This window comes from Misgurnus anguillicaudatus, chromosome 16 (assembly GCF_027580225.2).
Source record: "Misgurnus anguillicaudatus chromosome 16, ASM2758022v2, whole genome shotgun sequence".
Classification (NCBI taxonomy): Eukaryota; Metazoa; Chordata; class Actinopteri; order Cypriniformes; family Cobitidae; genus Misgurnus; species Misgurnus anguillicaudatus.
Genome location: NC_073352.2, coordinates 35,070,718 through 35,098,283, shown reverse-complemented (window position 1 = coordinate 35,098,283; position 27,566 = coordinate 35,070,718). Strand labels below are relative to the sequence as shown.

Sequence of the window (27,566 nt, the reverse complement as noted above, 5' to 3'; positions counted from 1 at the left end):
CAAATGTGTTGGTACCGAGCCAACTGTAATTAGTTTTCCTAACTGAACACATATAAAAAACATACATTTAGCACTTGGCACAATACTTTTAAGAATATGGGGTGAGTGGGGCTCAAACTAATGCAAAGTTCATTTTAACACAGTTATTTCACATAGTTACGCTGTGTTGAGCAATCTGTGGTTTTGGTTGGTTAGATGAAAGATCATGAATGAATATAAATCTATCTATTAAAGACAGATGTACAAACAATATCTATCTTCAGTTTCAGCAGTAACAACATAAACAAACGGCTTTCATGGAACAAACAAAAATTAGCTGTAAGTATGCAGCTGGTTATCAGTAACTTATAAAAACTGAAATGTTTTATGTTCATTTAACTTCGAACAAACTGTTTCCATTAAATAACATAAATGTAAAATCTACAGTAAGTTACTGGTAACCAGCTGCCAGTAATACTGTAAAGCCTACAGCAAATGGGGGGTTTGAACTACATTCCTCTACTTCCTGCTTTAATGACGTCACTAGAACAGTTTTATGACTATACTCCGCCCACAGGAATACGTCAGTCGCCAGCTAAGCTCAAACGGCTCTGCTAAGCTAAGCTAAGCTGCTGTCGAATCACAAAACACTAAACAAATCAGAACTTGTTACGTATTTCTGAAGGAGAGACTTCATAGAACAAGACTAAATACAGTCTAAATCTTTATAACTCACATAGAAACTTTATATTTTAAAACATACTTAATACATACTTTATATTTATTGTCAAATGTTTATTTGCAAGAAGAACCGAAATGATATTATGATGGCACTGAAGTGTATACTGTCTCTGTTTCCATCCAGTGGTCTTGCTGAAATACTACCTCGAACTTTAAAAATAGTTTCTATTAACGTTTATACAGTGGTTTCCCGGACAGGGATTAGCTTAAGCCAGGACTAGTTTAATTAGGAAATATAGTTTTATCAAACATGCTTAAAACATTACTTGTGTGCATTTTGAGGCAAAAGAAAAGGCACGGATGTATTTAAAGGGATACTGCCCCTAAAAACAATCCTTAATAGTCTCCTTCTTACAATCAGAAAGAATTGTACTAAATTATTGCAATTTTTAATTGAAAATATATTAAGCACAACTCTCTGAACGCCATGCAAACCCTCAGAGACCTTGCTAGACTGCATGGTTCAAATTAGGAAAATGAACAAAGAAATGCTTATGCAATCTATGTAAATCTTTTGCAATGACTACATGTAAGCTTTAACTATACCCCAAACAGCAAAAAATAAATTTCTCTGGCGAAAAATATATTTTAAATATATGCTGAATACATTTTGTAGAAAGTAAAGTAATGCTCATTTGCATATATTTTTAAATATATTTAGTTTAACCTTCATACTGTATACAGTATCAACATATATTCTAAAGTTAAAAATATATTTAATTTGAACCTTTTCAAAACTGTTTACATGTTTGTAAAAAAGTTTTTCTTCCATTGATGTGAATATATTTCCTTGGATTGAAGTATATATGGAGGGCTATTTATATATTATGCTTTAAAATGTATTTACAAAATATACAAATAAGGCAAAAAAAATATATTGATGAAAAATATATTTTTGTAAACATATTCCAAAAATATATTTTAGCAAATATACTTTTTGGCCATTTTTTGTATATTTTTGCTGACAGTACAGTACAGACAGGCACAAGTAGATGGTAAGAGATCTGAAGTGCAGTATTTCAGCAAACATACAAACATGTTAGGATCAAACAAAGTTAGGCTAGATATATCACACATATGTTCATATGTATAAGATCATATATCACGCACAAGCACTGAGCATAAAAACAGTACAGCAAAACTTGCAATATACTGTAGAGTTGAGGAAAGTTTTGAAGACGTTGTAGTCAAAAGGCAAGAGCCAGAGAAGTTCCAGATAAAAGCAATGGAGGGAAAACAAAGCTAGAAGCCTTTTAACCGATTCTGTTTGGATTTGGGTGAAATACATTGGAGCATAAAGAATTGTTAGATCGAGCTGGACAGGCTTAAGGTGTTATGTTGGGTTTGAGTATGTTTTCAGTTGAAAGCTGCAACAGAAGTCCAGACGTTTTCCATAGAGGCCTGCATGTGAGAAAGAAGAGATCAGAAAATGAGGAATGTAAGGGGAGTCTGGATGTATTGAAAGATCAATATACTGCCTAAAATAGAAATGCCAGAGGCTGTAATCAATGTCAAGAAATAACTCATTATCATAGTTTGAAGAACACCGTGAAAAAGATGATGTGTGGGATAACCTGCTGTTTTTCACCGCATAAATGAACAGGTTTTAGTCAAACACTCAACCATTAGGTTACATAGTTTACAATTTCCAGACAGTGCATTTATTGTGCATTTTATCACATTATGTGTTTTTCTCATGACATTGGCCTCGCTAGCACTATATGCTGTTAAACTACAGGAATTCTTACTGTATCCAAAGTCATTTGTTCTAGAAATTATAAACTTGTTTTTTAACAGATAATCCCATGTGGCAAAGAAATATATTTTTAAATATATTTTAAATAAATATAATAAAAAATTGGCCAAAACATATATGTACTGAAATATATTTTGAAATATGTTTACAAAAATATATTTTTTGGCCATTTTTTATATTTTGAAATATATTTAAAAAAATAAAAACATTTATTTTTATGTCGCATTAGAATAAAAATGTATGTTACAAACCTGTAAACATAACAGGTTTTAAAATATTAAAATTTAATATATTTTCAACTGCAAAAATATAATTTTATATTTTATACATTATATACAAACTTTTATATTTTGGCAATGATAGAAAAGAGAGAGAAGTTAAGTTGAATTCCCAAAGTTAATTTTTTATGCATTTGTGAAGATTTTAGCATGGTTTTATAATTTCCTAAAAAAAGTTTTATAATTTCCTGTTTCTATATTTGCACTTCTATCAATGTTCTATCAGAGTTCTGCGGGGGAAGGACAAAAAGTCAGTCAGAGCATCCACGACCTATGCGCGACCTATGTTGGCCGTTTCTGCAGCCTGCGGAGGTCGCATATGCAGGTTGTATACGTCATCAAGCCTAGTTTATTTAAGTTAACTAAGCATTACATTTGCAAGTAATAATCAAATTACAACAATTTACAATTAACTAAGAATAATAAGCAACTTTATAATTGTTAACATTCTGAAATAAGACACTCTTGATGACGTATGCAGCCTACAAATACGACCTCCGGAGGCTGCAGTCTTCTATGGGTATTTATTGTTTATTCCCGTTAGAGATACTCGGCTGTTCTCATCACCGAACGCCGCATCAGTGGTTGCTTAGGTTATGACGACGCAGAAATCATCCAGTCAGACTTCACCCACGTCGAGTTAAGAGCCAATCATTGTCCAGCTACCTTTACTTTGAACCAATCCGCATCGGGCTCATCAGTCAGCGCTTGATATTACAAACGCTTACTGATAGTACTCAAGAGAGGATTGCTGAGGTGAGGTTTTATTGACATTTATCTCACAGAAATCAACAGTTTCGATATTTTAAAAAACAAAACTTGTAATTTAAGATTTAATGTGCTTCTTAAGTTTTTGCTTAAGTTTTTAAAGCGACGTAGAAACGGTCGGGTCTGTTTAAGTTTCCGTTTTAAATTATACGATTAGTAACCATAAGAAAATATTCACAGTTATCTTGTTAAAAAATAATGTTTCCATCCTGACGTAACAGACCAGAATCATTTTGTCTTTCGAGCAAAATTTGAATTGTAAGTATGTTTTTTCGAGCATTTAAGTCACACAAACTTTTAACAATTTAACAATAAAATTTGTCCTCAGGTAAGTTAAAATAAAAAGTTAAGTAGAGTGTGAAAATGTGGATATTAAGTTAATGGATATTTTAAATAAGAGGAAAAATCTGAATTGTAATTGATACACAATTCATACTGTGCCACTGTGAAGTGTCACGTGACACGCTTGATGACGCATTATAAAATTAAGGAATGTTGTTTGATTGACTGATACAGTTCTGATTTCTTTCTCTGATGTTTATGTTCACCTAACTGTACTTCACACCGCCCCCAGCACGAGCATCAATAAATGCTCTGATTGCCCTGCCATTAGAGTAGGCTACTCTGACGCTCCAATGCATACTCTGGAATCCATAGAAGTCACATGGGGGACTTCTCTTGGTTTCCGACTTCCTATTGGTTGCCGGCGAACGTTTCTGCCTTCTGATTGGTTGCCGCCGAACCGTGTCATAGCTTATTACCATAAAGTTGCACTGATTTCAACTCGCGTTTTGGATGGTGCGCCAGTGTCGGTGTGAACGAACAGTAAGAGATAAACAGATGCAAAACACTCTAAGTATGTCGGACATGTTTTCTTGTAAATGAGCATTTTTATCAGAGTCTTAAAGGGGACATCATGAAAATCTGACTTTTTCCATGTTTAAGTGCTATAATTTGGTCCCCAGTGCTTCTATCAACATAAAAAATGTGAAAAAGATCAACCCAGTAACTTAGTTTTGGTAAACCATTCTCTGAAAGCATGTGAAAAAATAGTTCATTGAAATTTGGCTCCCCTTGTGATGTCAGAAGGGGATTTTATTATAATAATACCGCCCCTTAACTCTTTTCCCGCCAGCGTTTTTTTTTTTTAAGTTGCCAGCCAACGCCAGCATTTTTCATGATTTAACAAAAGTTAAATGCAATTGTACCTTCATTTGTTCCCTTTTTATCACCTCTCTAGTATGGGTAGATTTCTTCAAAAACACCAAATTTTGAACAAAAAGCTGTTTTTTTTCTTCTACAAAGTGGCAGTTATAACATGTTATAATAAATTATCTTGATGGTATTTTGAGCTAAAACTTCACATATGTACTCTGGGGACACCAAAGATTTATTTTACATCTTCAAAAAGTCTTGTGAAATGTCTCGTTTAAAGGATTCTGCCAAAAGATACATTTTTCTAAATAACCTTAGGCGACGATTAAGCAGATTTTTTGAAGCGAAAGTATTTGATGAGCGTTTAATATGTGCAGAAAGCATTAGGTTACTATCTAATTTTTGACGGAGGTGGCGTTTAGGGGCTTTTGCATCTGAGCTCTTTGTATTTATCAGAACGTTTTCCAAGACTGTGATTTTTGAGGAAATTTTATTTTTGTTTGTGTGTTTGAAAATTATTAAATTGTGTGTGTACGTGGCACAAAATAAAGTAAATAATAAATAAATGTCCTGCAGAGATATGATCAGATTTTTGTTTTCTGAGATAATGGAGCATTCGGATGTCTTGGAGCCTGACAGGTAAAGAGAGTGAACTTACAGTAATTCATGTGGTGATGTCATGATGATGACGTGTGTGTGTGACGCAGCACCGAGGATGACATCTCTCTTACTGGAAGTGACTTTGAGTTTGAGATGAAAAGCTCCAAAAGGAAACTGATCTCACAGGGACCGAAAGTATGTACACGCGCATACACACACACATACATACAATATAATGATATAAAGATGTGGTTTTTATGTCTGTCTCTCTGAAGTCTCCAAAGAAGGTTTATCAGTCAGTCAGAAGTTCAAGTCAACAACAGACAGCAGGAAACACCCCGCATGACAGCCAGCGCAACACTTTGAGAGATGGCCACGCCAGCACAGGTCATCTCTATGAGGCCGTCAGGTCTGGCCGCAGCGCACTGCAGGTAAGACACAAAGATGTGATGAACAGAATATGCACTGTTCTCTGATTGGCTGTTTCTTGTAGACGGTGATAGATGATTGGCTGGATGAGTACAGGAGAGACAGAGAGGCGGGGCTTCTGGAGCTCATGAACTTTGTTGTGCAGTGCAGCGGATGTAAAGGTGATGTCGGAAATGAGCATCTTGTAGCGTATCATCTGTCAAGGTCTTTTAAAACAATGTGGTTTTGTTGGTAGGTGTGATCACCAGAGAGATGTTTAACACCATGCAGAATGCTGATATAATTGGTCACCTGACTAAAGACTTCAATGAGGTGAGTGAAATCACAGTATATCACAATCATGATATATTAAGACGGTAAAACCGCATATGCGCTAGCACGAAAAATCACTGCCAGAGAAATTCCTTCACCGCCACAGCACTAGACCTATATTGCAATTTCCGAATGCATAAACAGAAATACAAAAGAACAGAAATTCCAGGCTGTTTTATGCACCTAAGCCAATATCTTTGCCGTATTCTTCTTGGTTTATTTTTTGTACATTCTGCCACTCACAGGTGCGAAAATGCTTACGCCAGAATTCGTCAATTCGTACAGTAAAATCTTGTTGTGTGACTGCGTACGAATTATTTTTTGCATAAACTCACTCGTGTCGTGTGCGAGAGCTCACGACGTTCCGACCGTCAGAATTCGCACCGTGTACGCCCAGCTTTAGGGATGCACCGAAAGGAAAATTCTTGGCCGAAGACGAAACTCGGCAAAAGGCCAAATACCAAACATGTTTTATTTATTATTTTGCCAATTTTCTCACCATTATATATTAATTTCACATTATTTTCAAATGATTTTTTTTATCATTACACCAGTCATTATAGGGCGTTAAATGATGCAAATAACCTATTCATTACTATGCCTTAAGAAACTTTATGTTGAGCAGCGGACGCGCACCTATGTGCACGGTCAAGCACGAGCAGAGAGGGAGCGAGTGAGATTGGCAAAAGTAAAACTTGACAGAGGAAAAAGCGCTCAACAAGCAGTCTATCAAAAAGCTTATTGTTAATAAACGTTTTATTTTTTTGGTTTAATATAAGTGTGTTTGTCATTGTAAGACTTTAATGGTTTTAGGAAGTTTTTATTACATACTGCTGACGCTCTTCGTCACTCAATGACATGAGATGAAGAGCTAAAGTCTCTCGTTCTCTGTGCTTGTGCATTTAGCAGACAAATACACAGGATTGCCACTGCCTTGTCTTTCTCATGCTGCGTCTACACCAACCACTGATCTATATAAATGACTGGATTGCGCATAGAACGCTTAACGTAACAGCGTTAGGTGAAGCCAGCGCAGAGTTCGAGCCGCCATCTTGGTATACCCAACCGGCACAGGGCGTCATTGACTTCCATTCAAAATCATGTTTTAAATTCACCCGCTGTACAGCGTATCAGTCACGCAAGATTATTTTTAGGATATGTGTACGTAAATTAACTGTTATTTCTGGTGTTATTTGCAATATTTATGTTTTAATCGGGCAGGAAAATGGATTTATAAAAAAACGTTAAGGTGAGTGTGTCTGCTGCGTTCTGTTAATGACACGGGTATAAATTAAGTTTTTTTTTGACATTCAGCTACACGGTCAGCGTTATTTCTCTAAATAAGTTTAGGCAACTTGTAAGTTTAGATAACATAAAACCAGCAAATTATTGCATGCACATACGGTACAAAGTATGATTATTTATATAGATTTCAGAATGAGCACGTTTGTCATTAATACTAAATATGCTGCGGTCTGTCTGCTGATCTGATACTGTACTGAAGATGAATGTATAATAACTGATTAAAAACTAAAATGTACAACTTTCAGTAAATAACTACATGCTTAGGATGTTTCAGATATAAAAACGAAGACTTGTAAAGTGATGTTTTATCATTAAAATCTGATCGCGTCCATTGATTTAATAGAATGTTTGGGTATACCAACATGGCGGCGCGGTGGCTTCAAAGTTGTGACGTCATGCGCAATCCAGTCATTTATATAGATCAGTGACACCAACCGCGGTAGAGGCTTGGAAGCTTGAACATGTGAGTTCACTCGCTTCATTCGCGCGTGAAATTCTAGTCATTCGAGACTTTCACGTGGAAATTTGCGTCGTGGGAGGGGCTTCTGCGACTCCGCTGAGACTCCGCCACTCCGCTCGCTTCCTTTAATCACGTCACTACTACAGCAAGGTCATGATCTTTACATTGACTTAACATGTAAATCACCCGTGTTTGCCGCCTTTTCCGCGGTTGGTGTAAACGCAGCATCATACTTTGCATTGTATTCTGGATGTCTTGATTTTGAATGATAAACAAAACTTGCAGTGCTGTATGTTTTCGCGTCTTTCTCAGACACTTTAAAATATTTTGACCAACATGTTTGCTGCATTTGCGTGCCTCCCACTCTGCGCTGGTTACTATTTGATCACGTCATCAAAGACCTCATTGACTTTCCACTTGTTCGGTTGTTTTTTTTCTGTTAAAGTGACAGATGTCACTTTCTCTTTTTTTAAGAAAGATTCAACCCGAGACTAACCCACAAAATTAGACCAGAGTCTGACCCAACTAAGTGGCCAATTTTATGTAACCCGACTGTACCCGGATGTAAACGGCACCGACGTGTGTGCAGTCTGCAGCCCCACATGCACCGTTCGGACAGAAAGATACCCAATGGCTTTGCAATCAATTTGGCCTGCTGCTTCATTTGTTATTTGACGATGACATCAAGGTAACAGCTTACAGTGTGCATTCAAAATTGATTGACAGGTTTGGCTCAATGAAAATTAACCTTTTGCCAGCCATGCAATGTCGCAAGGGCACTTGGCAAAAAAGCGAGGGTTGGAAAGACTTGATGCACACACACACAAGATAGTTCGGGTCTGTTCGGCAAACACATTCATTTTAAATGACCAGAGGCCGCTAATATTATACCTGACCCGTGTCCAAGGCACACGTAAAAGTTTTAGATCCGAACCCTCTCGGGTCGGACCTCGGGTTTTCGGATCTAAGTGGACTCGTGAAGACCTCTACTTCAGACTGGTTTTCATTTTATTAATGTAAATCAGTGCTGCTGTTAAAGAGGTTTTTGTGCTTGCTCTCTCTCTTTTCTCTGTCTCTCTCTCTCTCTCTCTCTCTCTCTCTGCAGGACACTGTCAGTTATCCACTGGTATCTACTGGTACTGATGGGCAGCGCTTTCGTATGGGTTTGTGCGAGTTTGTTGTCTCTGCTGGTTCGTGCCTGTCGGAACAGCCTGTTGTATGACGATTATCTGTTCGCATCGCTCATTGCACTGCTCACGGGTCTGTCCGACTCACAGGTCCGTGCGTTCAGACATACCAGCACACTGATTGGTGAGTTATAATTCAGCAGCATACTCCTCCACGTTCATCGCCGAGTTTAAATTCACCTGCTGTTTCTGTGACCTGTCTGTGGATAAGGTTAATGTGTTAAAGCGTTATATTAATTCTATGACCATACTTACCCAGATGTTAATGATATGTGTGTTTGTAGCCATGCAGCTGATGTCCAAAATGGTAGCAGTAGCTGCAGAGGTAAACGCTCAAGCACTGATGACCAAGAGACACTATGATGTTGAGAAGAGCAAACGGGCTGAACACAGAGCCATCGGACGAGTGGAGGAGCTACAGAACTCTTTGAAAGAGGTTACAGACACACACGTCTATATAAATAGTGACATAATTATTTTAGTTTTTAATATGACTAAATAATAATGACAAGCTGGAAATAACAAGGGAAAATGAGAAGGGGGTTGACGTGGGGACCCACCCACTTTTCATTTGCTTCCGATGCCCATGGGTTATACACCTTGTTTACACCTGACTTTAGCGTTGTCCACTTGTGATGCGATAGACGAAAACGCATCTTAATACCAAGTGTAAACAGCCCCTTTGTTCTGCTGGGACAGAAATATGAGTGAAATAATTATAATAATAATGTGGAAATTGGGGGTCAGGAATAAAAGGCACAGGACTTTTTGGGATGCCGTGTCCATTGCAGTAATTCGCTTTGCATGAACAAAAACATCTTATTCTGGCTATATGTCTAAGATTAGGATTAGGGTACATAATAAATTGACTAATAGGACAGTGTTTGTGTGTAGGTGTCAGAGCATCAAGAGGACTTGCGCTCACTCATGAATGGGATCTTTAAGGGTGTTTTCGTTCATCGGTATCGTGACGTGTTTCCAGAAATCCGAGCGATCTGCATGGAGGAGATGGGGGTGTGGTTAAGAGAATGCCCCGCCCACTTCCTTAGTGATGAGCACCTCAAATACGTGGGCTGGATGTTGCATGATAAGGTTTGATTTGATTTGACATATTTTATTGCATTTATATTCTCAACATGTTCAACCTATACTGCTAGTTTATGTTTTATGCATGCATTAATTATGCAATGAACATTTGGTCTTTTGGATGTTAATATTTAGAGCTGAAGTTGTAGTGTATCGAACATATTCAGCAAGACATTTTTTCAGCAACCTTACATAGATGTTACATAGATTTAAAATGTCTTGCGTGTAATTAAGTCTAGATTATTGTGTGTTTTTGTGCGTGTGTCTGTCTGTCTGTCTGTCTTGTCAGCAAGCTGTGGTGCGTCTGAAGTGTGTGTTGACTTTGCAGAAGTTATATGGAGAGAAAAATTTCATTGGTCAGTTAGAGCTCTTTACCACCCGCTTCAAGGTAAGATACAGTGTTGAAAACAATGTGCTACAGAAGTGTGAATTATAACTAATAGGCTAGTCAGGAAAGCAGTGTTAAGATCGATTTAATACAAGATCACATTACTCATTAAATGAGTACATCATGCTGTGTTGTCATTTGTAGCTGATAAAAGAGTGAACCACCTTCAGAATTTAATCTGCATGTCTTTCATATGATCTATAAAAGGGAAATTAATGGCTCAAATAGGGATGGGCATAATTAATCGACGATCGATAATTGATTGTTAAGAATTTCGTCGATTTTGTAATTTGTTATCAATTAATCAAATGGATTTTTTTTTATTTTACTCCTATTTCACAAATACTCCGTATGCAGTGCGTTTGCGTATGTGTGCGGCGAATCCGTGAAGCACTCGTTGCAGTGCGCTGCTGACCGCTTATTCTGCATATAAAACGTTCATGTGATTGACACTTTCTGTGAACACTTTTCCGCATAAACAATAGAACAAAGCATCATTTTTTTTTACAAAACAATATATTTTAGATATTATTTGACAGACTAGTAGGTGTGTATTAAGGATGTTTAAAATCTCTAGCCTGGTGGTCAGGATCTGAATGGATCAAATCAGCAGTTTTGCAATGCTTTATTTATCTCCACATATATCATAAATAAAAATAAGCAGAGTAACTTTGCAAGTCTACCCTTCCACATTATATATTTCCTACTATGTATGTATATGATTTCCAAATAATAAACGAGAGTATTCAACGACAAAAAGCGTCTCATATGGAAATAAATCCTCACAATATTATTATTTCTCAAAACTTTATGACAAAAATAAGCAACTGTATTTCTACAGTTATTCAAAGATGCACACATTATTCCGCATATAATTTGAATATTATACAAAAGTAGCCTATTCATATAACGGCACGTTTCATATGGCAAATAAATATCATCACATTAACATAACAGCATAATGAAATGAATAAACAGACAATGAAACAGGATTGAAATATAAATTGTATTATTATTACCGGAAAAAGCAATATTGCTAAAATAATCTCTGAGGTAAATGCGTCAAAAACGCTGTTACCCGCACAATAAGTCTTTGAGCAATAAAAGTGAAAAAAAGCATTATTAGGCCATGTCTCAAAACTTTATATGACAAAAATATATTTAAAATTACAGTTATTCAAAGATGCACACATTATTCCATATTACTCCCGTTTATGAGCACGTTTGTCTTTGGCCTCGCTCTGTTATGTAATAGATTGACAGGTGCGCATCTCCGTCTTTCAAACATATATAATTTTGTAATTACTACCTTAGGAAAATTAGCCATGATTTTATCATTGTGTATGCGGAATAAGTTAGCGTTGAGGTACCTGTGCATCCCGGTCAGTCTCCTCGGAGCGGCTGTTTTCGGCGGCGGCTGGACTGACGGTCACCATGGGTTGCGGTCGCGTCTGACCCCAAAACATGCTTTTATTTCTTAAAAAAAATCAGTAGACTGGTGCAGAAGTTTTATGCGAGTTACTAAAGTCAGTTATTTTTCACGAGGCTTTAAGTAGCCTAATTTGTTATAGCCTAATGTTAGGAAGGCTAATATCTTGCACTTTCTTCTGGCTTGAATAATTTTGAGTTACATTTTGACAAAACCTTTCAGTTCTAAGTATTATGTTTTTTGTTTAATTTAATGTTAAACATGAATCTGTTTTTTTTTTTATTTTGGAACTAATAATGAGGTCTCTGTTTAAGAACGCTGGTTCGCAGCTGCAGGTTCCGCTGCTTTAGAGCACCGCACATGCACGCACATATATGTTTGAAACATAGTTTAACTGTCTGCCACAAGTTGATCTTGTAATAAAGGTCTCATCGAGGAAAAACACGCTGTATATTTGTTTTCATTGCATTTTTTAAGTATAAAAGTTAAATAACAAATTTTATTATAAAAATATTAATGATTAATCGATAGTCGATCGTTAATTCTCCCGACGATCGACAAAGAAAACTTAATCGAATGCCCATCCCTAGGCTCAAAGATAGAACTGTGTGCTGATTTCTAGTGTTACATCAATAAATCAGCTGATATTTTAAATGTTTTAATGATCAGCATAAGCAGGTAAATCTTTCTGTTCCTTAAATTTGTGGTTCTTTCATAAATACATTTAAACAAAACTCTTTATTTAGTGCGTTTCATTGAAAGCACGGACTGAAATGTTTATTTCCCAGGAACGGATTCTGTGCATGACTCTGGATAAAGACTCGGAAGTTGCTATGGAAATTGTAAAGCTGTTACTGCTCATTCAACAGTGAGACAGTTTCTGTTATAACTTTAACATTACTATAACATGAACAATACTTGATGCCAACATTACTCCAATGTGCTGTATTTCTGTGTGTGAAACTAAACACATACAAGTTAAGATTGTACCTGATGTTATTGGTTGTGAACTTATTTGACTGATTGTGCTTGTTCAGGAACACAGATGATGGTCTGACTGATGAGGAGTGTGCTCGTGTCTATCCACTGGTTTTTGCTTTACACAGAGGTCTCGCATGTGCGGCTGGACACTTCCTGTATTACATGTGTGTTTATCATTATGACCATATGTTCATAGTCTTTATGACACATCACCAGCATTTCACTCACCTGTGTTTGTGTTTATGTGTCTTTGCGTTTGTTGGATGTGTGTTTGGTTGTGTGCATGTGTGTGTATGCGTTCAGGCTGTGCAAGGTGTTCGATGGAGAATCAGACAAACAAACTCCTTCTTTCCTCATTTTACTTGCACGCTTCTTCATTGACAGCAAGGTAAACTTGATTGCACTGCTTCTAGGTATGCACATTTATGAGTTTCTGCGATTGAAATTTTAAAATCAGACTGTGTAAGTGGGGTTTTTAGTGAATGTCATTACTAGTTCACACATTCATAGTACCCACATGTGTAGTTTATCACATTAACTGTAGACAGACACCAGACACAAATGAAGCATTAAGCAAGAGTGATTTACTTTGTTGTATAACATATTGACACTAAGATAGCTCAAGCTGGCTAATTGAGCATATTTGCGTCTAATTTATGCACGAATGAGGCGAATTTCATGTGCGAATCATGTGAATTTTATGCGCGAATGAAGAAAGATTACTCAAAATGTTCATGCTTCTAACTTATTTGCTTCAGTCGCGTCTGGTGTAAAAGCACAGTCAGACTTTGCATCCTTCTAACTTTACAACTTTTTAAAAGATGCACATCTGATGTTGAAGATATAGCTCTGTTTAGTATAAATTATTGCCCTGAGTTGTCTGAATGGGAGTCATGCACATACATGTTTAGCGTATCCACAAAATTTGGCCATGTAGTATATATTAATATCCTGTGACATTAGATGTGTGTATATTAAATTGATTCTGTGTATGTTTGTTTTTTAGTATCATGAACACGCTGCATATCTGGTCGATAGTCTGTGGGACGTTGCTGGGGCGGAGCTAAAGGACTGGGAGGTGATGACATTTTTATTGCTACAGGAGAAAGGTGAGTCTGCGTCCAATTGAAACATCTAATTTTATTTCCTGAGAACAGCGTGCACACATGCTGTGTTTGTGTGTATGTTTATGTTGTAGGTGTAGAGGATGAGGTGGAAAGCGCTTTAATTGATATTATGATATGTGCAATGAGACAGGCTGCAGAGGCCACACCCCCTATCTCCCGCTCACAGAAGAAGGTACAGTTGCAAGAATAACTGTTCACTGTTTTCTTAACTGCCTCAGTCACAACAGGGGTTTGATAATGGGTGACCCTCAAGGAGCCAGATTAGGGCCGCTTCTGTTCTAAGTGTGTGCGTGTGCGTGTGCGTGTGTGTGTGCGTGTGTTTGTTTGTGTGTGTTTTAGAATCTGACTGTGAAGGAAAAGAAACTTCAGGCTCAAGAAAAGGGGCGCATTACAAACCATTTTATTCCTGTGTTGCCTCGCTTAATGGCTAAGGTGAGTGTTCATCTTCACATCTGTTGATTCATGTCCAGCTGTTTAGCTCTTCTTTTCTTTTAACATCATTGACCATTTTCATGTAGACGGTGGGACACATTTGCAAAGTCAGCAGGGCAAAGTACTGAAATCTAATTGAGTTATTTTCTACAATATTTTGTAAAGATTTTTGTTTTTTAGCTCCCCTCTCATGATGCCATGTTGATTATGTCATTACTCTCTAACTCACTCTTGTTTGCTGTAGTTTGCATGCACATAATACATGATGTTCACATGAAAATTCTTAAGATTAAATTATCATAATGTATGTGCCACACCTTAGTAAGATCTGATGCATATTATGGTTGACATACAAACCCCATTATATATTTAATATATTGAAAACAAATTTTTAAATATAAAGAATACTGTAGAAGAGACCAAAAGATATCAGCAGTTTTACCTTTGTAAGGCCACGTGAGAAATGCATTTTAGTGGTCCATCTGGTTAGTGTCATGTCCATAACTTTATTATTGTATTTCGGCACATGAATGAAATGAGGAAATTCTTGTTTTCTTGCCCAGTTTTCTGCAGATGTTGGGAAGGTGAGCTGTCTGCTGAGAGCGCCGTTATATTTTGATCTGGACTCTTATGGAACATCAGCACGTCTGGAGAAAGTACGACCAGTTTCAGTGTCAAGTCAATAATTTTATAATTCAGTTCATTAACACAGTTTTGCCATTCGGGTCTGTGACAGTTTCTCAAAATGAGATATTTTTCATATCAGGTCTGTGAGTGCATCAAGACCCCCTGCGACTAGCAATAGCAGAGCAATGTAATCTCATATGGGTTAAGGTTATTTCTGCCCAATTAAAAATGTATTAATAAAATTATGAAATAAAAAATTAAATTGCAAAAATATCGAAAAGATGCATTATCACCTTGACCATGAAATTTAATGTTATAATTTTTATTTTAGTATGTCATTTTCAATTTTGGGATATATTTTGCAATTTTATTTTTTATTTTATCATTTAATTAACTAATTTTAATTTGGCAGAAATAACCTTTCATAATCTCATTCTTTTTAATGGAAGCTTGTCGACTTCCAGCGACACCAGAAAGTTAAGAAAAGTTTTACTTTATGCAAATGATGAGCGATTTTCAGGAGCGATGACCAATTTGTTTATGACAACTAGATTTAGAAAGGCCTCATTAAAAGAGACGGGCAACACACAGCGAGAAAGTCGCTGGCGTTCTGAACTAGGGGTAAGGTTGTATCGCTTTTTCCCAAAGGTTTATTTGTGGCAGGGGGATGGGTGTATAATGGGTAACAAAATGTGGTCTATGTGTATGTCTATGTATATATGTATATATATATATATATATATATATATATATATATATATATATATATATATATATATATATATATATATATATATATATATATATATATATATATATATATATATATAAAAACAAACTCTTGTTTTGAACGTGATAAATCGTGATTAATCTTTTGACAGCCCTAGTTACCATGCTTCAGAGTCACAGCAGAGCGCGGCGACTGATGCCACTGCTTTGTGTACAAAACTGTCACGAGTGAAAAATGCACTGTGCAAAAATCTGTTCATGGTGGTCGGTTTTGATTTTGTAGCGGGCTGCCACAAATAAATGAATATTTGGGAAATGTTTATTTTTGTCTTTTACCAAAAATGCTGAACATCAGTAGAAAGGCTGTTGGTCTTTCAGACATAAATTTATTACATACTGATCCCAGTCGCTTTGAGTTTGCTGTTGTAGATAAAACCCTGTCTGTCTGTCTCTCTGTCTTGTCTGTCTGTCAGTCTTTGGATGTGTTGTTGTCTCAGGTGTGTGAAATTGTACAGAAGCACAATGAGGAGTGTGTGTTAGAGGCCTGTGTGCGTGTGTTGTCTACCTTGTCAAGTCACTGTTACACGTTCTGTGGTCGCGCTGAGAGAGCCGTCAGTCAGCTTCTTGATTCTACAGTGGAGAAATTTACTGCGAATCTCAGTGAAATACTACAGGTACACACATACACACCTTTATATCATGTAGACATTAAACATTTGACCTATAATTGATCTTATGATTAGAGGAAACAATAAAAACACTCACACTTTAGCGATTTGTTATATATCATTTCATGTAACTCTGTTGACCCAAAGTGCTGTACAATAAATCTATAATCAAGACAAAGAAACACATGACACCACACAGCAAATATTATGCCTCACTGGATGATATTGAAAGGTGTTTTTAACAGATACTTAAGACTTGATTAAAAGAAGACAGATCTGATAGAAACAGATAAATTGTCTCATAGACTAGAATCAGCAATGGCAAAGGATCGATCACACAAACGTTACACAGAGGTCATGTGTTTTGTTTAGGGTTCAGCTGATGAAGATGATATCTACAGCGCTGCATCATCTCTGAATGTTCTTGCGGTATTCAGCAGGTATGTTTTGTATATGTGTGCGTACGTGTGTGTTATGGGGCGAACACACCAAACGTGAATTTAACGATTTGTGCGAGTAGATTACATACAAACTCAATGCAAATAGACGCAAACATTATAGAATATTTTTTCTTTTAAAATTAAGTGTTGTGGTGGTCTAATTTATATTTTTCTTAAATACCAACTTTTGCAGGTTTTTTTAATGGGATACGTAAGCGTATGATACAACAGTGTAAAGTTTGTCTACAGCATGCAGTTTAGCTCATATGCGTGTGTGTGGTTGTGCATGTGTGTGTGTGTATGTGTGTACATCAGTGCCAGTGATGTGACCGGAAGAAACCTGTTTGAGTTCTCCTTTCAGCTTCTAAAGTTTGGAATAGAGTCAGGAGAAATTGACAAGAAGGTTAATCCACACACCCACACACAGAGGCATTTTGATTTGTGTTCGCAAGGACCTCTCATAATCTAAAACAGCAGTTTTATACTTAAGACGCATTTCCGTTGTACACGACATTCAGTAAACAATAAACACAAATTACTGTTATTATTCTTCAGTGCCAAAAAAGTCCATATTTACCTGCTGCTTATTCGAACATGCATTAGCAGCACAAATGTTGTGGGTTTGATCACCAGAGATAACACATACTGATAAATAAAACTCTATATCATAAATGCACCATGCAAGTCACTTAAAATTTACATATACGTAAATGTAATGTGTCAGAACTTAAATAATCTTTACACACGTGTGTTTGTGTAGCTGATGGTGCCAGCCCTTAAATGTGCAGTTTTTGATCTGCTTTGGAAAGGAAGAAACATCACACAACTCCACAAAGTAAACAAGGTACATCCACTCTACTGAAAAATCCAGCTAAGACCAGCATAAGCTGGTGAGCTGGTTTTAGGTGGTCCCCAGCTTGGTTTTAGCTGGTTTTGCTGGTTTTGCTGGTGTAGGAAGCTGGTTTTGCTGGTGTAGCAAGCTGGTCCAGGTGTGTTTTGGTCACATTTTAAGCTGGTCTAGCTGGACTTAGCTGGTCATGCTGGAATACCAGCTGGCCCACCAGCATGACCAGCTTTGTCAGGCTGGGAGGACCAGCGGTAACCACCTTAAACTAGCTAAAACCAGCTACCAGCTTATGCTGGTTTTAGCTGGATTTTTCAGTAGGGCACTCTTCTGTCATACTAATTTTATCGTACTATCAGTTTTTAAGATGATTTATTGGCATGATTAACATACAGTATGATCAATGCAACTTTTACAAAATGAAAAGATTTAACTAAAGCTTCATTGCCCTGATTTTGAGCTTTGACCTAAACGCTTAACTGCATCCAGTACCTAGAGTATCAAAGTGAATCTATCTCTCTATCTCTCTCTCTCTCTCTCTGTTTCAGCTTGAAATGACGCATCTGTTGAAATGTATTGACTCATTCTGCATTGTGTGTCAGAGTTACCTGTCTATAGCTGAGAGTCACATCAGAAATCAGGTATGTCTGATTACTCTGGCCATGTCTTGCATGTTGAGTTGTTTAAAGACTGTTTCAGTGGCAATAGCATAAACAAATGGCTCAAGCTTAATGTTAGCAGATCCTTAAATTATTGCCTGACTGCCAAATCCGCACAGCGGCGATCCATGTCTCCACTTGTCTTTTTGAAACCAAAACATTTTTATTTTACACAAGATATTTGTTCCAGAGGTCTATACGCTAAAGAAGGGGTTTTCAAACTTTTGGACAGCTGAAACAAGCACATTTGCATGTTAAACTTACAAAATATATATTTCAAAATGAGTTTACATCCATTTTAAAAATAATCAGTGGTATTAGGGCTGCACGATGAATTGCATGCGTTTGTCATGCGCATTTCGTCAGTAAAGCTGATTCCTTTATTAGTAGTAATTTCCCATCACTTGCTTAGAGATGGCACGGCATTTACTATACAAAGCCTTAGTTCACTGACAATCGGGGCAATTTCGCCTTCATTATTGCATACATATTGCCTATGATAATGAATGCGATATGGCCCAGCTCATCCTGAAGGTGAAAAACGATCTTGTAATGTCAGCAAAATCTTGCAGGGTGTCGCGTCAAACCCGAGAAAATACATCTTGTTTTTTGTCATGAAACACATGGACACATGCACACTGGACTATAAAATTGCATTTCATCCGCGTAATATGTCTTAAATTTCATTCATAATGGTTTTAAAAAGGGTCATAAAAAGTCTTAAATTTGACTTCCTGTTAAATGTAAGCTCATCTGGTGTTTCTCTGGACTGTTTTGTGTGTCTGCAGGCATTTGTGTGTTTGTGTGATGTGCTGCTTGTGTTTGGAAGATTGTCTGAAGGAGGAAGTTCCCAGCTGAATTGCTACAGACCTGATGAGACTCTCGTAGCAGAAATGGTGTCTTTTCTCATGGACTACGTCTTCAATGATGATCCTGAAGATGACCTCAATGGTAAATCAAGGCTTATAAATATATAAATGGAGACTTTTGATTGCAGTAAAAATAATTTTTAAATGCTTTCTAGGTTAAATACATGGACAATCTCTATGTATTTTTAGAAGACAGGTTTAGCATGATCCTACGACCTACACCTACATAAAATAATGTACTGATCAACACAACATGTCGCTAAAAGTTAAAGACGTAAGGTTTATGCACAAAAACATAAAGACACAGCTGAGCTTAACATTGCAATAGTCATGATTAGGGCTGTGCAAAAATATCAATACAGCTAACTATCGTGATAGTTAGCTGTGTAAGAAAAAATGAGGAGGACGTAGAAATCTTGATGAAAGTAGTTTATTGTGGTAGCAGTTACAAAGCACGTCATACTTTGGGTTCAGCGAAGTCAGATTGAACCCTGAGCAAAGTCAGTCTTTATAGTTTCAAACCTGTTTTCCCACCCCTAATGCTAATGAAGTATCCCTTTAAATGTAATTTAAGACTAATACTACAAATGACCTCTATATCTCCCACTGTGCCCAAATCTGTCATTGTAGTATCCAACTGTGTGCTCAACCAAGTGGTCAGATAATGTTTAGATAGATGTCTTTTATTATCATGAACCCTCTTTGATCTGTGTTGGTTCAAGAAGTCTCACATTGCTCCCATACTACTATTAAGAAAGTATTACTTCAGGTTATATTATTGTATTGCTTGAACTGAGATTACCATTTATGATTATCAAGCCTTTTGGAGGGATGAGCTTTATTCAACAGCATAATTGAAGTGGAATCTTTGTCAAGGCTGACTATAAATTCTTACAGTCCCCCGTTTGATGCTCTTGGCAGAGAAGCATCACATCCACTCCATTCATAAAGATTACACCTCCCATTAATATTAGGGCAGGTGCCCAGTGGCGGCAATACCCTGGCTTAGGTTGTCCCCCATCTGGCCACTGGAGAATCTTACCCGTCATTGGGTCATCACCTCATGCACACTGGTTATCGCTCCATCCCATTAGGCAAGATTATCATAAGGTCTCTCCTAAAATTTGGCAATATGAAACAAACATTTCTTTGATTTGGGAGAGAAATATTCAAGAACCATCACAGCCAACGGGAACGTCCTAAGGTGATCATTGAAGTATCTGCAATCTGGCGTCTTAATAGAGAACACATACAGCATAGCATAATACATTGACAAACAATGAGTAAGATATACACACTGTTTTGAAGGTTACATCCCAAAGTAAATCTGAATATGTAATAGCTAAGTCCCCATTACCCTATCTTTCTCATTAAGATCAATGACATTAACACATTGTCTAATACTGGCAATATTAGGATAGTATTTGTCAGGTCACATTCACATATACAAGGTGTAGTAACACAATTTCTCTCATCTGTGACTATTATCCTTGAGAAATGATTCTGCATATGAGTGAGTTTAACTTTACAAGCATCAAAGTCTGTTTCTGGTGCTTCAATAGTTGTTTTTCCACCATGTCACACTCACACATGAAACCAAATGGGGTTTTGTCACAACAGTCTGTGTTTATTCCCTGCCATTCTTCTGATGACAACTTTGCAGCAAATCTAGGAAGGTTCTTCATTTCTTTTAAGAGTATGTTCCTGTAATGTTCCAAGATTGTCCACCTTTAGAATTTTCTCAAACTCAAAATTTCCTTGCTCCTGGAAAATTGTTTAAAGCATAGCATACATTCATTCTAGTGTCATGTGTAGTGAGTCTTCATAATATGGTTTTCCACCTTGGTAGAAAGACTGTCCATACTCTCTGGAAATAGTTTGATTTATTTGTGCTTCTCCTATCGATTGTCCAATCTTTTTCAATTTTGAAAACAGTTCCTTAGATGAATCTTTCATAGCTATTGTTCCGATTCGTATGTCACAGGATCTTTTAGACCTGTCGTTCTGGATCTTAGCAGGTTTGGATTTCCTATTCCAGTAGTAACTCTAAAGTCCTGATTCCTCTTTCTTGAGGAAGTACCCTGGCATCACTTGTCCTGTTGGCCTTCTGGTCCAAATCGTCTTTCTCCCTAAGGTTACACATTTTAGACATCTCCATGCTTACACCTGAAACAAGAAGTATAGAAGAGGTTGCCCCCCTTTTCCCCCACAAGAACTTTTCACATTCAAAACATCAAAGTCACATATGTTTAAGCACAGAACATCAAACATCAGTAATGTTTTAAAAATATATATTTTTTTAATTATTGGCATTAAAACATTTCTTCTAAATAAATTTACATATCAATCACATTAAATCATTTTTCATGAATCTTCAATTAAATAATTTTTCATGAATCTTCAAGAATCACCCCCCTTTTGATAGTAAACATTTTTTTTTTTTTTTCTAAAATGTGCTACTATCATAAAACAATTCTCTAGTTCACATCAACATCTGCTTGTGACTGAGTTACAGTCATGTTGTTCACACGGTGATGTGTCTGGCAAGGTTTCTTCCTTCTTTCCATTCAACAGTGCTAACTGGGTTTCTAAATTGTCTATTTTCTTAAGCAAATCACAAAAGCCCGTCTGTCTTTTGTGTGAAAAGTGACACTGTCTTGCCTTGTGTCCTGTCTTTCCACATCTAAAGCAAACAACTTCCTGATCTTTCCATCTTTTCTCTGAACAATGCCTAGCAATGTGACCATCTTTTCCACATGCATGACAGACAAAGTTTCGGTATCTCTCTTTGTCTTGACAATGCCTAGCAATGTGACCGGCCTTTCCACATGCATAGCAAAGAATAACACCTGAATTTATTCCTGCAAATCTCCTTTGTCTATGATGGAAGCCATCAGTTAATCTAGAATATTCTGTTCTGCCAAAAGCAGCAACTGGATTTCTAGAATTGGCACCTTTCATTTGACTATTATTGTTGTAAAACTGTGTCATTTTAGCAATAATGTCATCATATTCAGAGAAAGGCGTTACAAACATTGATACAGCAGAATGGGTGAGCGGATCACATTTGTTAATCAAGGCAGACTTGAAAGTGACATCATTCTTAGTAATATCAGGATTGCCACTGAAAGTTTAAATATCTCCAGTAATCGTTCTGAAAACGCTGCTGGGTGCTCTCCTTTCCTCATCTGCATCTCAGATATTTTATCCCAATCAACTGATATCATACCCAAAACTTCAAGAAGTGCCTGTTTCCTCTCTGACTTATTTGCTGTTCTGTTCTTTACTTTCTGAGTTAAGGCTCCAGACAAAGTATCAGGCAGACACGTTTTTAGCACAACGCAGGCATCACCATCAGTAAAATTATATAGATCTGCATATTGTTCCAGATTCTTTAGAAAATCTAATGGATCCTGCTTGGCAGGGTCAAATTTCCCAATGTTCTTGATCACAATTTCTAGTTCAGATGGATTAAATGCTCTGACCATGGTAGAGGTCATTCGCTCTTCCCTTCCTTCACTAGCACGCATCGTTGTAGTCACATGAACTGGTGCCACTGGAAATCTCACTGTAGAGTCAGAGTACTGACTTCTGAATGACTGAGAATCTCTTTCCCATCCCTCAGCACTTTCTTCCTGCAAATCTGGCATCTCCGAAACTGGACTACACACTGTAACATCTAACAATGTCTTACTAGCATTTTTCTCAGTTGTGCCATTCATTATCATACACTGACAGGCTGTCTGTGCTTCCTCCAAACTGTTGGCCAAAATTTCCACAGATGATTTGAGCATGTCTTGGTTAGTTCTAAGCAGTGCAATCTCATTCTGCATCTCGACCTTTTCTTCTTTCCATGTTGTTTCAATAGCCTGGTAATTTTTGGTAGAAATCACCTCAACACTAAGTCGCTCATTTTCAGCTTTTAACTCATCTACTCTCTTCCTAATTATGTTGTACGAAGCAAAAACCGCTTGAAGCGCATTGGCAATCTTTCCTTTTTCATTTTTAGGCATTTTAGAAGTTTCAAACTTAAAGATAGCCCATTCGTATGGCTTATCATCAACAACATCTTCTATTCCATCAAATAATCCCTGTGAACCATGCTTGGTAATGTATTTAACAATCAGCTTTTCCATTTCAAATGTCTTAACGAATTATGTGCAATAATTCAATAGGTACAGTGGGGCAAAAAAGTATTTAGTCAGCTACCAATTGTTCAAGTTCTCACACTTAAAAAGATGAGAGAGGCCTGTAATTTTTGTCAAAGGTACACGTCAACTATGAGAGACAAAATGAGAAAAAAAATCCAGAAAATCACATTGTCTGATTTTTTAAGAATTTATTTGTAAATTATGGTGAAAAATAAGTATTTGGTCAATAACAAAAGTTTATGTCAATACTTTGTTATATACCCTTCGTTGGCAATGACAGAGATCAAACGTTTTCTGTAAGTCTCCACAAGGTTTTTACATATTGTTGCTGGTAGTTTGGCCCGTTCCTCCATGCAGATCTCCTCTAGAGCAGTGATGTTTTAGGGCTGTCGCTGGGCAACTCAGATTTTCAACTCCCTCCAAAGATTTTCTATGGGGTTGAGATCTGGAGATTGGCTAGGCCACTCCAGGACCTTGAAATTATTCTTACGAAACCACTCCTTCTTTGCCCGGGCGGTATGTTTGGGATCACTGCCATACTGAAAGATCCAGCCACGTTTCATCTTCAATGCCCTTGCTGACGAAAGGAGGTTTTGAGTCAAAATCTCACGATACATGGCCCCATTCATTCTTTCCTTAACTCGGATCAGTCGTCCTGGTCCCTTTGCAGAAAAACAGACCCAAAGCATGAGGTTTCCACCCCCATGCTTCACAGTAGGTATGGTGTTCTTTGGATGCAACTCAGCATCTTTCTCCTCCAAACACAAGAAGTTGAGTTTCTACCTAAAAGTTATGTTTTGGTTTCATCTGACCATATGACATTCTCCCACTCTTCTTCTGGATAATCCAAATGCTCTCTAGCAAACTTCAGACGGGTCCGGACATGTACTGGCTTAAGCAGGTGGACACATCTGGCACTGCAGGAATTGAGTCCCTGGCTGCATAGTGTGTAACTGATGGTAGCCTTTGTTACTTTGGTCCCAGCTCTCTGCAGGTCATTCACTAGGTTCCCCCATGTGGTTCTGGGATTTTTGCTCACCATTCTGGTGATAATTTTTACCCTACGGGATGAGATCTTGCGTGGAGCCCCAGATCGACGGACATTATCAGTGTTCTTGTATGTCTTTCATTTTCTAATAATTGCTCTCACAGTTGATTTCTTCACACCAAGCTGCTTACCTATTGCAGATTCAGTCTTCCCAGCCTGGTGCAGGTCTACAATTTTGTTTCTGTTGTCCTTTGACAGCTCTTTGGTCTTGGCCATAGTTGAGTTTGCATTCTGACTGTTTTAGGTTGTGGACAGGTGTCTTTTATACTGCTAACAAGTTCAAACAGGTGCCATTAATACAGGTAACAAGTGGAGGACAGAGGATCCTCTTAAAGAAGAAGTTACAGGTCTGTGAGAGAAAGAAATCTTGCTTTTTTGTTATTGACCAAATACTTATTTTCCACCATAAATTGCAAATAAATTCTTAAAAAATCAGACAGTGTGATTTTCTGGATTTTTTTCCTCATTTTGTCTCTCATAGTTGAGGTGTACCTATGATGAAGATTGCAGGCCTCTCTCATCTTTTTAAGTGGGAGAGCTTGCACAATTGGTGGTTGACTAGATACTTTTTTGCCCCACTGTATTTACAAATATTGTTACAGTGACTACACGTTATCTAGTTGCTTTAAGATATTCGTTAATCTGTTCGTTCATAGTTCCTGTACGTCGGACACTCATGAATTAACAACGCAATATGTCAGGCCTCTGAACCTGAAAGTTCCTGCTTCAGACATGGCCACAGTCCGTCGGGCCTTAAGTTCATCTACACAAATGCTCACATGCAGTTTAAAATATAACACTGTCACAATACGTCGGACACACCACAATGTATTATATTTTACAACAGTCTACCTAGCTGTATAGCACTTCAGGGGTAACAACAGTTATCAAGTTTAAAACACAGCTGCAATACCTCGAGCAAACTCACACTGGTTCAGGTTTTTTTTTTTTTTTAAACTTCACAGAGCTACGGTGCGTTGGGCTCTACACAACAATTTTAGTTACTTTAGGAATTCTTTTGTTATAATTCTGCAACCACACTACGTTTGGTTAATTCAATTACTTTAGAATCTTAACAGAAATTATAACAATTCCAAATCAAGTTTCTTTTAACTTGAAAGTCTCACTACTTTGGAGCTCACACTCCTTTGGGCCTAAACCTTTGCTACACCAATACTCACAAATAGATTAAAATATAACACTGTCACAGTACATCGGACAAAACCACACTACGTCGGGCTTCTGTGTTATATTTTAAAACTATCTAGCCACAGTACTTCGGGCTTACAACACTATATACCACATTTAAAACTCTGCTACAGTACGTCGAGCAAAACCACACTGCTTCGGGTTTTTAGTTTTAAACTTTACAGAGCCACCGTGCGTCGGGCTCTCACTACAAGAAGTTTCAGTTACTTTAGAAACTCTTTTGTTATAATTCTGCCACCACACTACGTCGGGTTGATTCAGTTACTTTAGAATCTTAACAGAAATTATAACAACACAACACCACGTTTCAGTTACTTTAGAAACACACAAACTTAAACACTTCAATTACGTTAGAAACAAAAATTCCAATACAACTGCCACCACACTGCGTCGGGTTAATTCAGTTTCATTAGAATCTCAAACAGAATTGTATAAAATAGGCTTAAGAACTCCTCCTGCAAAATTAAACAAACTAAATTCCTTCCTCTCCTTGCAATTTTCTTTTCTAGATTTTTTTAAACAAGGGGGTTCCCAAATCAAAAAAACAGCATTAAAGAAGAAAAGTCAGTCTTTCTTACCTTTCCCTGCTTTTTTTTTTTTGGAAATCCCTCGCTGCTTGGCTCGCCAGTGTAAGAAAAAATGAGGAGGACGTAGAAATCTTGATGAAAGTAGTTTATTGTGGTAGCAGTTACAAAGCACGTCATACTTTGGGTTCAGCGAAGTCAGATTGAACCCTGAGCAAAGTCAGTCTTAACACTTTATAGTTTCAAACCTGTTTTCTTACCCCTAATGCTAATGAAGTATCCCTTTAAATGTAATTTAAGACTAATACTACAAATGACCTCTATATCTCCCACTGTGCCCAAATCCGTCATTGTAGTATCCAACTGCGTGCTCAACCAAGTGGTCAGATAATGTTTAGATAGATGTCTTTTATTATCATGAACCCTCTTTGATCTGTGTTGGTTCAAGAAGTCTCACATTTGCTCCCATACTACTATTAAGAAAGTATTACTTCAGGTTATATTATTGTATTGCTTGAACTGAGATTACCATTTATGATTATCAAGCCTTTTGGAGGGATGAGCTTTATTCAACAGCATAATTGAAGTGGAATCTTTGTCAAGGCTGACTATAAATTCTTACAGCTGTATCGATAGTGTATCTGTATTTCGATCTCTACTCTCGATATTTTGAAAACCATCAAATCCCTCTGTGTGCCTCAAACGACCTCCTCCGCCGCTGCTGTTTTCGTCACTGTCCAGTTGTCTGCCATATACGGCCATTCGGCCAATTTCTCAGAAGCTAGAGGGAGTGAGAAAATGGCAGAAAATTTAAAAACACCTGCAGCTTTCAAACAGCTCTATTTTTTTACCTTTTTGATAAAAAAAGAAAAAGTATTGCAATGTATCGCAACATGAAACGTATTGTATTGTGTCGTGATACATTGTATCACGTCCCATGTATTGTGATACGTATCGTATCGGGAGGCCCTTGCCAATACCCAGCCCTAGTCATGATGAATATTCAGTATTACTGTAAATACAGGCCAGGCTTACGTTTATGTAAATGGAAAAAAAAGTCATTCGTAATTTAGTTTCTATTCACAATACTTTTGTGCCAATAGACGATACTATTGTATATCGATGACCGTCAGACATATGTCCGAAAGCGGGCTTTCATGACGATAGTTGGTGATATTTATTATTATTATGATCATAGTTTCACATTAACATATGCAAGGGTTTGTGGGCTTCACTTTGCGCAAGAGAGTTTGTAACGTGCGCAGACTCCTTCTTGCACACACTTGCGGTTTGTTTACAGTTTTGCCACACCTTTCTTTACAGATCTGTGTTTGTTTTATATTATAATGAATATGCTGGTAAAGTGTGAGTTGCATGATTTCAGT

At 37.2% G+C, this 27,566-nt stretch overlaps 1 protein-coding gene across 1 annotated transcript in view; it reads left to right on the top strand.

Annotated features, from left to right (window-relative positions):
• Positions 1–27,566, top strand: part of LOC129422443 (cohesin subunit SA-2) — a 227,498-nt gene that overhangs the window by 169,142 nt on the left and 30,790 nt on the right. The window contains 23 exon segments of the mRNA XM_073854551.1: positions 5,282–5,316; positions 5,385–5,472; positions 5,553–5,708; positions 5,771–5,867; positions 5,942–6,018; positions 8,889–8,963; positions 8,965–9,094; positions 9,255–9,406; positions 9,865–10,062; positions 10,346–10,444; positions 12,662–12,741; positions 12,911–13,018; positions 13,158–13,242; positions 13,861–13,963; positions 14,053–14,153; positions 14,321–14,413; positions 14,977–15,069; positions 16,243–16,443; positions 16,810–16,877; positions 17,193–17,280; positions 17,638–17,721; positions 18,270–18,362; positions 19,169–19,331. Of these exon segments, the coding sequence (XP_073710652.1) occupies positions 5,282–5,316; positions 5,385–5,472; positions 5,553–5,708; positions 5,771–5,867; positions 5,942–6,018; positions 8,889–8,963; positions 8,965–9,094; positions 9,255–9,406; positions 9,865–10,062; positions 10,346–10,444; positions 12,662–12,741; positions 12,911–13,018; positions 13,158–13,242; positions 13,861–13,963; positions 14,053–14,153; positions 14,321–14,413; positions 14,977–15,069; positions 16,243–16,443; positions 16,810–16,877; positions 17,193–17,280; positions 17,638–17,721; positions 18,270–18,362; positions 19,169–19,331 (2,467 nt within the window).